Consider the following 13,794-nt stretch of genomic DNA (forward strand, 5'->3'; position numbering starts at 1 on the left):
ATACAAATAACTAAGAAACACCAATGGCTTGTGGTAGCCTCAGAATAGAGGCTTTTACTTTGATTTGCTCTTTTAAAAACTGAGATATAATTTACATACCAAAATATTCACTTTTTAAACTGTACAATTCAGCGGTTTTTAGTATATTCACGTTTGTACAACCACCACCACTATCTAATTCGAGAACATTTTCATACTTTGATTCCTTTTTGAAGGCTGTTTTCTTACAGGTATAAGAGAACAACTGAGTACGTGCAAGTGAGAACTCCAAGAAAGATCTAGAGACCTCAAAACAAAACTGGAGCCAGCAAATGCAGTGCTGCTACTGTAGTCTTTAAAAGGGAGCTGCATTGCAAGTAATAAGAATATGACATCTAGGTACCACTGTGTCAACTGTCAGGCCACAGTGGGCATGTTTGTCTTCTGTCTAGTTCAAGAGCTGCTCTCTAAAAGTGGTAAGAGGAGAAGGGTCCAAGGAGCGTAATGAAGATAATTAAAGGATAGTAAGATTCAGGATGAAAACTTTAAAGAGCTTGCAGTAATTTATTCTAGTTATTTAAGAAAACCTTCAAGGATATGAAACGATTTTTACACAGAAAATAGTGACCTTTTCTTTCTCCTTCTTTCACTAAGGAAAAGACAAAGAAAATGGATTCTTTCTATACTATGGAGGATTAGGTTAACCTAGAAATTCATGAGACAGACCCTTTGTTAAACACCAAATGACGGTGGCAGCAAAAAGTCCTCTGATGCTTTAAAAAAAATTTTTTTTTTAAGTTGCAAAGAAGAGTATAAAGAATTCCTTCACTCAGATTCTACAACATTAACATTTTACACATTTGCTGTATCATTCTCTCTCCATGTATGTATATATATATGTATGTATATATGTATATATTTTTTTCAGAATCATTTGAGAATGAGTTGTAGACAATGATTTCCCGTTATCACTAAATACTGGGTACTTCCTAAAGCAAAGGACATTCTCTGCTGAACCACAGTAATATTACAAAAATTAGGAAATTAACAGTGATACAATATTATTATTTAACATTCAGACCTTATTCGATTTTCTCCTATTGTCCCAATAATGTCCTTTAAAGGAAAAAAAAAAAAAAAAAGTTTGTTCTGGCCCAGGATCCGTATTGCATTGAGTTGTCATGTCTTGTAAATTCCTTTAATCTGGAATAGTTCTTCAGAAAATAATTTCAAGGTCTTTCATGACTTTAAGAATTTTAAGAATACAGGCCAGTTATTTTGCTGCCTGTCCTTCAACTTGGGTCTCTGCTGCTTTTAACAAAGATTCGCTTCTGTTTTGAGAGTTTTAGGTGTGGTCTTGAGTGAAGACCATCGGTAAAAGGAGCCTCTCTTCTCAAGGTTCCTCTCTCGTACAGACTATTCCTGCTATATTAGAACTGTTTGTAGCTGGTGGGATGGACAATAAAAACGTCTTTGTATTCAGAACTGATCTTTTTGTATTACATAGTTTTCTCAGCGTCCCTGCATTTTACAAGAGTTTAATTTCTTTAACAGAAGTAGATTCGTCTGTTAGCAAAACAGACAATAATAATAATTGTATAATTAGCACCTACTCTTTCAAAAAACATTTGAGACTTAAATTACCTGTAGACTCCCATTTTCATAATCTCACCGTTGCAGTGATGAACTATGCCCTAGCTCAGGAGACAAAGAGCTGCAAAAATGGGTGTGTGTTACTCATTAAAATCATTCAACAAATATTTGAGTACCTGGTGTATGTCAAGCTCTGTTCCCAGCCCTCGGAATACATTCGAGAACAAAATAAAACAAAAATCCCTGTCCTTGTAATCCAGTTGGACAAATTAAAATTTAAATTAAAAAAATCGCACACCAGGAATCCGACTTCTTAAAGAGGAAGAAGACAAGTCTCTGAAAAAAGGGACAGCTCTGAGGTTCGATTCTAACGTGGATAACGCCGCTGAACCCCTGGCTGGTCATCAAGTTCTCAGTTTATCCAGACGCGCTACTCAAATGATTAATCCGAACACCAAAGACCTGAAGGGACCGGCGGGGCAGGACTTCCTGAGCTGTTCTAACCACTTTTTCAGCAACAGTCTGCCGCCCGGTGTGGGGCCTGACCGCCCCGCGGGGACCACGCACCTGGTCTCGCGCCCCTGCGCGGTGGTACCTCCGGCGCCCGGCAGGGCCGAGCACCTGGGAATCAGTCGCGCACCGAGAAAGCCCCGCGGGGAGATGGCTCTGGAGAAACGGCTCCTCCGGCGGCCTCGCCCACTGCAATGCAATCTGGGTGGTTTTTCCAGGTCCCTCCCTGCCTCGTTCCGCGCCCAGCCCCTGCCCCCGCGGCGCCTGCGGGCCCGGGAGGGTGGCTGGGAGACACGAGGACTAGGCGGGGCTGCAGCTGCGAGCTAGCCGAGGGGCGGCGGGGGGCTCTTTCCGGCCCCCGCACCCTGAAGTCCAGGAGCCGAAAGCACGCGACGCTGGAACTCCAGCTGCGGACGAGGGTGGTACCCAGCACCCTCGTGGGCCCTTGCAAAGCTGCCTGGCCCTGGTAGAGCCCGGCCTTCTCCCGCTCTCTGGGGACGCGAGCTGCGCTACCTGTGCCGCGACCGTCGTCGCCAGCACCCTCTCCAGCCAGGAAGCGCGGCGCCGTCGGCCTCAGACTCCTAAAACCCTTCCGCAACCGGCCCGCGCACTCCGCGCTTCCTCCGCGTCAGGAAAGCCGCATCTCCAGCTTCCCCTGACATGCGTCCTGAAAGGTTCTCAGATTTGCACCTGGAGTGGGTTACTGGCGTGATAGGTGTCTGGTTGCCCGTTTTCACATCAGGAATAAAGGGCTGGACACCTGGAGCCGAATTAGTAGTACTTCAGACGGAATTGTGTTCCCAAGAAGAGATCAGTTTCAAATATAAGAGCCGAAGAAACTTCATCTCTAGCGCTTTTCTCTCGAAAATGTCAACAGGACCCACCACACTGCCGTCCGACTTGGTGGCAGGGCGATGGGGGCGGTGGGTGGGGGGCGGAGGTGGGCGCTCAGGCCCCTGGGCAGATCTAACTGCGCTAGGTAGGGAGACCGCTCGGGAACTTGGCCAAATCGACACAAAGTACAAAGGCGAAGGTATGAGGTAGAGGGCGGGAGATCAGAGCGGGGACCTGTGGAAAAATCTGGCTTTGGCCTGATTTAGGAAAACATTAGGTACTGTAGATACATTTCATTTAGGGCCCAGGGCAAATCAAAGGAAGTGGGCCCCTGCCCCGGAGGAGGCTCCAGTCTCGAGCTAGAAGCCAGGACCAAACAAGGAGTAAGCAATTAAGGGAGTAGTTGAGAGAAAAGGGCGTGGGTTCCATTGTGCCTGAACTTCCTCACGGGGGACCCCCTGCTGCTTTGCGCGCCGCAACTGAGTCCTTGGGCGTCACTTGGTGGCTGGGCGTCCAGCCCCGCGAGTTCCGCTCAGCCGCGCGCGGGGGTTTCGCTCCCCAAGGTGGGCAGTACCTCGGGGTTTGGAGGAGCGGGCGCCCGGAGAGGGGGAGGGCCCGAAGGGTTTCGCCTGCTGTTTGCACTTCAAGGTGTGTTGGGCTCGGGAGAGGCTTTTCCGGTGCTTGGCAAGTGCTCCCGCCACCTCCCGGCTGCCGTTGGCCGGTCCCTCCCTCCGCGGTTCGCCCTCTCGGGGCGCCGCGCCCTGGGTAGCTCCGCACCCGAGCCACACCTCTGGCCTCCTTTCTCCTCCCCGCGCCAGGCCTTTTCGCTTGACCCTTTAGGACCTCCGGCATCGCTCCCCACAGCCGGCATTTCTCCAAGACCCCCACAGCTCGGCTACTTCCAAATGGGTAACCCGTCCCTGCGCGCCCTTTACTCCTCACCCTTTTCCCGTGCAGCCTCGGCTACCCTCTGGGTGGCAACCGCCCCTTCCCCGCCCCTCGCGTCTCCCCCTCCTCCCTTCTCGCCCTCCCCTCTCCAATCATCCAGCCATTGTCTCCCGCCCCCTCCTCCCCTTCCCCCGGGCGGCCTCCTCCCCCACCGCTGCCACGTCGTGGTTTGAAGGAGCCAATGGGCAGGCGCCGCCAGGTGTCTCCTACCTGCACCACGTGGGGGAGGGGGAAGGGGCGGGCAGGTAGAGCCACATCCCAAAACAGAAAAGCTTTCAGCCATTGCGCGCGCCTCCCGCGGGTGCAGCCCTGTTCCAGGCTTTTTGCATAGACGCACGGGCAATTGAATACAAAAAGGGCAGGCCTCCTCCGCCCTCCTTCTCACCCCCCTTCCTGCCCTGGGTGTGGAGCTGGGGCCAGGTGTGGGCTTGGGTGGTTGGTTACCGCCTTTTGCACCAGCGGCGGCGAGGAGGGGGGGGGTGGTCGCTCTTTCTTTTTCTCTTCGAAGAGGTTTTAGCACAGGTTTCCTCGTTCTCACTTCCACCTCACCTCACCGCCTCCCGACCCCCCTTCTCCCCCTCCCCACCTATCGTCATGACGGCGTCTCCGGATTACTTGGTGGTGCTTTTTGGAATCACTGCTGGGGCCACCGGGGCCAAGCTGGGATCGGATGAGAAGGAGCTGATCCTGCTCTTATGGAAAGTCGTGGATCTGGCCAACAAGAAGGTATTTCTCCACGTTTCTATCCAAATGATAGGAGTGGGGCAAAAGCTTGTAAAAGTTTGGGGAGTCGGTAAACAAGTGCTCTTGTTTGCCCACTTGGGAGGCTGGACCCGGGGCCTAGAGAATCCAGAATAAAACCAAACCTCTTGGCCAACCGCCTTGGAACCGTTTCAGTCCTCCAAAATCTGGCCCAGGTGGGGAGGCCGGGGGCCGCCAAGCCATGCTCTCTATCGGACGGGGGACGCCCCGGGAAGGCGGGGTGGGATCCCTGGGGGCCCAAGTGCTCACTTCCAGGGCCTTTCGGACCTGATCCGGGTGGGGGTGGGGCTGGGGGCTGGGCTGCGACGACCTCTCGGCTACTGGAGCCACTGGCGACAAGTGAGCTTTGATTCTGAGGCCAGACCCGTCGAGAGGTGTGGGCCGCCCCAGCAGGGGAGCAAGGAAGGAGAGTGAAGGTAGAGGTTCCCAAACTGAGGAAGGGAAAACTGACCCCTAATTTTTCCCCCGGAGGTGGGACAGTTGCACGAAGTACTAGTTAGACCGGATCAGTTGGAGCTGACGGAGGATTGTAAAGAAGAAACTAAGATCGACGCCGAGAGCCTGTCCTCGGCGCCGCAGCTGGACCAAGCCCTCCGACAGGTGACAGCCCTGGGCCGCGCCGCCCACCCCATCTTAGCCACGCGGGCGTCCCTCCAAGCCAGCCCAACCCTATCAGGTCCCACGCCCTCGCCGGGCGGTCCACGCGTGTCCCCGGAGCGAGGGGGCGAGACCCGGGCTTGCAGCCCCTGGTGGACCTTCTGCGAGGAGGTCGCCGCTCCTTTTCGCCTCCCAGCCCCCAGGGTCTTTGGGCCAAAACTTGCTAGCTTTCGAGTTGCTTCCTGAATTATTCCTGGGGCCAGAGAATCGGCCGAGTTTTACCAATCGAGTGATGAGCGGAGTTTGAATCCTAGCGCTCCAGCTCCAGGCCCAGACCCAGACCCAGACCCCAGACACGCCAGTCCTCTGCCGGGTTTGGGTCTGCAGCTCAGCCCTGGGACAGGGGGCGCTGTGGTGTAGACGAGCTGTGGCGTGCTGGAGGCGGCCCCAGCTGGGTGGGAACCTGAAGGTGCCTGCTTGGGTTTAGGCTCCTGAACTCCCAAAGGCCCGGTTCCGGTTCCGCTTACTTCTTTAGTGGCCTTGGTCCTAGCGCCGGGAGGGTTTGCAGACCCGGACATGTGAGGCTGCTCCTTGGGTCACCGTGAAAGTAGTGGAATCCCCTTACCGGGATTGAGGTGACCTAAAAACCGGCTGCTCCAGGGTGCCGACGGGTACTGGATCGCGGATAGGGCGGGGCGCTAAACACCTGTGCACAGGTGAGTGTCCGGCGCTCTCACGGCTTCTGCCCTAGCACAGGAGTTGCGAATTATAGGGGAAAGTTATCATTTCTGAGGTGTGTTACAGGAAACGTATTACTAGATTTTGCAGAGGTCTGTATACACATTACCCACATTCGTATCAGAAACTGACATCTTTCTTAAGTCTAGAACATCCTAATATTAAAAAAAAGTAACACCAGAGAATGATGTAATCAGAAGGCAACTTGCTGATGAAATGAGACCTCTGACTTAAAAGTCTCGAATGGATTTATCACAAAAATAGAAGGCGGTGGGTGTTGAACGGGAGGAAGAATGCATTTACTAAATTCTCCTGTCCGTAAACTGAGGATTGACTGGAAAGCTACCCTATATAAAGGAAGCTAGACAGTTTGTGGGAACGGAGTCTTTCTAATGTTGCCTCTAGCAGCGGTGTTCTTCACAGCAGTTAGCGTGGTTTTCTCAGGTTATAACCAAGTGGGGCCACTTTTCAGAGTTTGTAAATCCTGCATCCATTGCATCCCTGGGTGTGTTTTGTTCTTTTCAGTTTAACCAGTCAGTGAGCAATGAACTGAATATTGGGGTAGGAACCTCCTTCTGTCTCTGTACTGATGGGCAGCTTCATGTCAGGCAAATCCTGCATCCTGAGGCTTCCAAGAAGGTAAGAGTGCTGGCTTCTCGAAAAAACGATTGGACCTTAGGGGTGACTGGAGGCTTAAAAAATGGTTTATCCAAGTTTCTCCATTTTAAAAATATGTATATGAGGAGTTAGTATTTCATGGGTACAGAATTTCAGTTTGAGAAGATGACAAAGGGATGGTGGTGATGGTTGCACAACAGTGTGGATGTACTTAATGCCACTGAATTGTACACTTACAAATTGTTAAAATGGTAAATATTGTGTTATGTATATTTTACCACAATAAAAATGTCACAACACTTTCATAGAGATGTTTGAGATTACAGTCATTTTATAGATACCCTTTGGTGACTTAATAAAAGTTTCCTTTTTGTTTATGTCAAGTTTTTGAGATGCTTGACATTCTCTTTTCCAAAGCATGTTAGCTGAATTTTTGACATTTAGAATAACTACAAGTAAGTAGAACTGTACTTTAATACATTGTAATATTCCCATCTGTGTGCCTTATCCTAGAAAGGAAAGAGCAAAGAAAAATCCAACTAAAACTTTTAAATTGCAATTCTAATAATTTCGTTAAAAAGTTTTGTACTCTGACTTAACCATATAACTAGTGAAATGTTAATTACAGCATACTGTACTTTGTCTGACTTAAAGTAAATGTTCAAAACTGATTGAATTTTGTATCAAAACAATAGGGTCACCCCCATCTTTTACCTTTACTTATCTTTCTGGTATGGAAAAAAGTATGAAATGAGAAAAATACTAGCTTACTGTAGATGTGATTTCTCTCTCTGGGAAGAACACTGAGGGGCTGAGAAAAAATGGTGAGCACAGACAGCAGACCCAGTGTAATCAATCATTGCTAATATAGTTGATCTTATCAACTTAATTAATTAGAGCTGTAACTTTTTATTGTGGTAGGCAGATACTGAACTTGAAAAGATGGAAGTAAAATATTTTTAAGGAAACTTTGTGAGGTAAGTCTTGCAATGAAAAGTTTAGACTGGCAATTGATGTCATAAGTGAGTAGTCAGTGCAGATTTTCTTTCTTTTTACTCCAATAGGGAAAAGGGAAGAAATGAACTAAATGTATAATGACAACTTTAAAAGTTTGAAGGAGAAACTCAAGTTCCTATGTCTGGAGGCTTGAAGAAAACACTCCCTTTTACAGCAACCTTAGTAATTATTTGATTAAAAGGGGGGAGTATTTTTTATTAATTAAATGCTAGACAAATTGCTATACCCTTAATCCAGAAATAGATATATATGAGAATTTTTTTTCCCCTCAAACTCATATAAGGGATAAAACTTAATCCTTCCCTGTTGGGCTGGAGGAAAACAGCTGTTTTTGTTATTTTAGGTACACTGCTTTGGATGTGGGAAAACCTCCAGAGAAAAATTGAGACATTTTCCTGAGCCACTTCTATTAGGATTTTGATAAAGAAAACTAAAACAATTAATTTAGTATCATTATGAAAATAATTCTATTCATTATAGAAAAATAAGGAAATGGTAAAACATAAAAGAAAATAATCCTTCCAGTCAGAAAACATTAAAGTGGTTTTTTGAATGTGAACATAGTTGAATGTATTCTTTCAGAGTTTTGTAGAAAAGCCTTACTTTTACAAGGAGCATTCATACTACACAAACCTTTTAGCCTACTTTAAATTTAATATAACATCAGTATCTTTTGTAAGCAGTAAATAAAATATTCAGTATTTTAAATGGATATACCTATTGAAACCAAACATTTATTGTTGGACATTTGAGTTATTGTCATTATAAACAGCTTTTACATAAGCATTTTTGTAGGTAATCTTTTTTTTTTTTTTTAACATCTTTATTGAATTATAATTGCTTTACAATGGTGTGTTAGTTTCTGCTTTATAATGTAGGTAATCTTGAAGATTCACAATTCTTTTGGTAACTGTTTTGGAAAATGTCACCATGATGTAGTGATACCTATTTCAAATATAGCATGAGCAGGTCACATCTAATAGAATCCAATAAAGGAAATTTAGATAGAGACATTATTACATAAATATTATGGGTCAGAAACATTAAAAAGTATTTATTTCCTTGACTTTATGATGTACAAATTCCCCATAAGTGAATACAAATTATCTTGAAATTTTTAAAAAAATCTAAATTCAGTGTAACAAAATTAAACTTTGAAAATTATTCAATGAGGATTTTTTTTTTTCAGGAAAAAAAGTGACACAATAGTATAATATTTGCTCTGACAGTTGAGCTTTGTTTAATTACCACAAGAGTGATGCTAATAGCTAAAAACGACTGGTAACAATTTCTCCTTTGCCGTTGAGATTTGTGATATATTTTTTTAAAGTGTAATTTGAGTTCTCAGGTTTAGCCAAAATAATAATGGTCAGGAAAACTAATGTGGGACTACAATTTGGCACAAAAATAATCCTCTTCAGGTAATCAGGAATTTACTATCTTAATCTAATTTTAATACACAGAATATGTATTATTAGAACCCAGTATTTTAAACTACTAGGTTTTAATAGAAAACTAAATTTTGATAAACACATAGAATCCTATGTCTAGATATATATTGTAAACATATGCATCTGTATGAAAACTGAGAGGGCTAATATTGCTGCGTGAAAATACAGATGGTCTAAAATAATTATGGCTAGACAAAGTACATAATGTTATCAAACAGAAAATATAATAGCCCAAATGTTTTATAGCTTCAGAACTGTTTTGAATGGAATACATAATGGAGCACAAACGTATAATCTATTGCCTTAAAATAAGATGAATTTTTTTTCCATGAGATTTTTATATAGGATGTAATACTGTAACAGAAAATGAAGACACTCTATTGTTTAGTTAAAAAATTTTTTTTTAAATTGTGGTAAAATATACTTACATTCAATTCTTAGGTTCCTAATCATTAGGGAATCACTGAACTAAATTTATCTAGTTAACAGTGTCTACCTTGTCCTTCCTCAGAATGTATTATTGCCTGAATGCTTCTATTCCTTTTTTGATCTTCGGAAAGAGTTTAAGAAGTGTTGCCCTGGTTCACCTGATATTGATAAACTGGATGTTGCCGCAATGACAGAGTGTATCCTTTAAGTGATGACCCAGGAATCATTTGAAAAGACAGCTCCAGAAAAAAATGGCAATTCAAGAAACTTTAAAACATTTTTAACTTTGACAGTGTATGAAAATTGACTTGTCCAAAATTTGTCTACTGTGCTAGGAAAAATGGTGTAATTACTGGCATCTTTCAAAGTAGTTATAATTTACTGAATTTGAATAGTGATTTAGATGGATTTAGACATGGATTTTTGTTAGGTGAACACATCTAAAATAGAATTCAATTTTGGATTATGGGAGTGGTTTTGTTTTGTTTTTTCAGTTGATGACGAATTGATGAATGTGAAGACCACATTCTTTGCCAATTCTAAGGCCACTTGTTCTGATTATCTTGGTTTTAGGGTTTATTTCATCTTCTTTTGAATGGATAAGAATTTTTTAAAGTTTGGATGTATACTCTTGACAAACAGCTGTTCATTGGCACCCCTTTTAACCTTCTCTGGGTTTGTCAAATACATGTAGATTGTGGTAATTATTACAAGCCATCTTTTGAGATGATGAAATGAAGCTGAGATTTTACCCCAAATTCTTTCATAACCAAGATAATATATCTGATGCATTATGTATTGTAAAAGTAAACTTTATAATCACAAATCTTGTCATGAATGACCCATCATCTTTCATCCAGTAAGTCTTTAAAATGCTAACTAATAAGAGTCATGTGCTAACATATCAGATGTAACACTGAGTAATAGAAGTGTTGGGGACTCGCCCAAAGCCGCTATGAGAATCATCATGAAGTCAGATTCAAGTTATTTTCATGAACGTGGGGGTATAGATGTTTATTCTAAAAATTTCTCATCCAGTTTCAGGAGCTAAAGCTTGATTTTTGTTTTATTTCAAAATTTCTTGATGAAAAAGATTGTTTGGATATTTTTCCTAACCATTTGTAAACAGATCAAACCCATTTTATTTGCCTTCTTCTTGGAAGTAGGTAGCTAGAATTTTGGTGTAGCTGATTTAGCTACTAGTTAATTACTGGTTTAGCTCCCAGCAGTGCCGGGAGAAGGGTAGAATAAGCTCATTTGAGTGAATTCTTACAAGAGTTTCATTAGAAGGTTGGGACAGTAGAAAAACTTGCTATGTGTTTTGTTGGTTTAAATGCTGTATGAATTAGCTCAGGCTGCCATAACAAATACCATAGACTGGGTGGTTTATTAGCAACAGATATTTATTTTCTCACAGTTCTCGAGTATGGGAAGTCCAAGATCAGGGTGGCAGCATGGTTGACTTCTGGTGAGGGCTCTTTCTGGCTTTCAGATAGCTGCCTCTTCCCTGTGTCTCAAATGGCGGGTAGGGGGAGTGGCGTGGCCAGGAGTGTTGGGAGAGATATCTTTCTTTTCCTCTCTTTATAAGGCCACAGACCTAACAGATTAGGGCCCCTTCCTTATGGCCTCATTTAACTTTAATTGCCTCCTAAATACTCTATCCCCAGATACAGTCACATTGGGGGTTAGGGCTTAAACACATGAATTTTGGGAAGGGACACAATCCCATCTATAGCAAATGCTAAACCATTTAATGTTCCGGTACAAAATAGAGAACGAAAAATTCTGGCAAAGTATTAGTAGATATTGAAGGGAAAGTGTAATAAGTTATCTTAATTTAGAAAAAGACAAGTTGAGTACGAAAGACAGTATATTAAGAACCGTTTATCCCTGACTGCTCTGTTTTCTCTTTTAGCAAAGAAAATCTTTCCCTAGTAATTGTAGGTCAGATATTAGTAAAAATTTCCATAGCTACAAATAAGAGGTTCTTATATTTAGGTATTTCAGTTTTCTCAGTGTGTTCACAGTTCAGAGAAAGCTTGTTAAAAGCTTACCTATTTTTTTTTCTCCTTGGTTTCTTCTTAAGAGCTTCACATATATAAGATTTGGGGTTATTAGTAAACATCTTCAGTATGGTAACCTGGGCTTTTTACTTGCTCTATGCTGTATTATCTACACAATATATACGTACTTTTTTTAAAGTACTATATACTTTTATATAGTTTTTGCATTATCTGACCTTAAAGGTGACCTAAGGTGAATGGGTAAGATGCTATGCTGATTTTTTCTGTCATTCCTTTTTATCCTAGCTCTATAACTATTTGTTGGCAGTATTTTTTCCAAGTACCATGGAGATGAAAATCAGAAATATTTGACTACAGTAAACAGGTGAATTGTGAATAAAGCTAAGCTGGGCTTCATTTCGGGCATATAACACCTGACACTTGAGGAAGGATCTCATGACCATCAAGTAATGCATTCATTGAAAAATTAGGGAATTTTTCTGTTTATTTTAAAATAGCCTAATGTTAGCCTAGTTTCTTTGGACTTACATTGGAAGTCTTAGCTTTTATAGTTTTATTGCCAATCAAAAAGTGGATTTTTGTTTTTGTTTTATTTTTTTGTTTTTGGCCGCACCGCATGGAATGTAGGGATCTTAGTTCCCCGACCAGGGACGGATCCCATGGCCCCTGCAGTGTGAGAGTGGAGTCCTAACCACTAGACTGCCAGGGAATTCCCCCAAAAGTGGATTTTAATCTTAAATGTTTTTATTAGTGTTTTATTTGCATACTTCTTTCCCATTTAACAGGTAAGAAATGTTATTAAGCCTTTCTATCTGTGGTTTTTGTTTTATGTTGCTGCTGTGATCAATTACTTTATGACTCCTAGTCAGAGGATTCATTATTTCCCTGACTAGGCCATCAAACTAATTCCTCAGGTCAAAGACAGTCATACCAAATTTGACTGTGCAGAGGATTTCTACAATGTCTGAACTAAAGAGCCGTCCAATTCTCTCAGACGACTAAACATTTTCCTTTCTAATATGGAAATGGCACTGGATTTGGAAACATAAAGATACTCGTTACGCATCCTTGATGGTTTTGCCAAGTAGATGGAGAGACATTTGCTCCAGAAGGATTACCTGTTCCACCAGGTAATCAGTGGGGGAGGGAGAGAGGCTCTTGCCAACCCTCAGAAAGGAACAAGTAAGAGAATTTGCAGCTTTGCTTCCTTGGGAAAGTTACTGGCCTTCTCCAAGCCTCACTTTTATCTCAGGTAGTCCCCAGTGAAAGCTTTGTGAACCGTGGGTGCTATGTAAATGAAGCAGTACTACCACTTTGATAAAAGAAAAGGTTTAGGCATTTCTTGAATGCAGTCTTGGTTCTTATTTTAGCACATAGTTTCCTCTTTTGTCTTTGTGTTGGTTCTAAAACCATTTCTGGTGTTAGTGTTGATCCTGTCTGAGGTATTCCTGCTGCAGTTTTGTTACCTGCTTTGAGTTGAGTTATGCAGTCCTAGCTGGAAAGAAGACCTCATTTAGCAGGTGAACTGTGGGTGGCATTTTGTAAGCTTTTTACTTAATCATGTGAGGTGGTGAGGGTGTGATGATAGGAATTGGGGCCCATGTGATTTTTTTTTTTTTTAAAAGAAGAAATTTATCATAGATCCCTTGGGGAAGTTAATGCTAGTTGTCCCCTGCTGAAAGTACGTTTTGATTATGAGGCTATTTGTATAATGACTTATCTGCTTTTTTAAAAAAACAAACCTATTTCCCCCACAGTATTGGATGGAATTACTTCCTCCTGGTTTCTTAACCTATTTTTTGTTAGCTTTGTAACTCATGAGCTGATTTATTCTCCTTAATCAAGACCTCTACCGTTGTGTTTATTTCATTTTGCCAAGCCTTTACTAAGAACTCATTTTAAATGAAGTATGGCCTTGTCCAGAGAGCAGGTGAAAGAAGAGAACTATCTATCAACTGGGTGCTTACTATTTATCCCATCAGTAGCCTCCCAAGAGCCCAGTGGAGGAGGTATTGCCCCCTTTTCATAGCTAGGAAAACTGAGGCTTAGAGATTTTATCTTAAGTTAGAAGTGTCAGCATTTGAACCTGAGTCTGAGTGCAAACAGTCTGCTTGTTAACTAGGGGATAATGTTCTAGAATTTATAAAGATTATTTGAGGGTGGGGTTGGCTATTTAAATAGATTATCTCCCTTATAAATTTATAGTCTATGTTTCCTGAGACTAAACTATTCAGGAGAAAAGGGAAGTTAATTTTGTAAAATTTCAATCTAGTTGTAGGGTATTGCATCCATAT

General features: G+C 42.7%; 1 protein-coding gene across 6 annotated transcripts in view; it reads left to right on the forward strand.

Annotated features, from left to right (window-relative positions):
* The first annotated feature begins 4,123 nt into the window (after window positions 1-4,123).
* ESRP1 (epithelial splicing regulatory protein 1) overlaps window positions 4,124-13,794 on the forward strand; it is a 58,395-nt gene continuing 48,724 nt past the window's right edge. For 5 of the 6 annotated variants that reach the window (XM_061172252.1, XM_061172253.1, XM_061172254.1 and 2 more), the window contains exons 1-4: window positions 4,368-4,590; window positions 5,098-5,226; window positions 6,487-6,600; window positions 9,559-9,673. In XM_061172252.1, coding sequence (XP_061028235.1) covers window positions 4,459-4,590; window positions 5,098-5,226; window positions 6,487-6,600; window positions 9,559-9,673 — 490 coding nt within the window. In that variant the 5' untranslated portion in view covers window positions 4,368-4,458. Of the gene's footprint in view, window positions 4,591-5,097; window positions 5,227-6,486; window positions 6,601-9,558; window positions 9,674-13,794 lie in introns of all 6 variants that reach the window. The other variant, XM_061172256.1, reaches the window with a different exon arrangement.

This window comes from Eubalaena glacialis, chromosome 17, assembly GCF_028564815.1.
Source record: "Eubalaena glacialis isolate mEubGla1 chromosome 17, mEubGla1.1.hap2.+ XY, whole genome shotgun sequence".
NCBI classification, from domain to species: Eukaryota; Metazoa; Chordata; class Mammalia; order Artiodactyla; family Balaenidae; genus Eubalaena; species Eubalaena glacialis.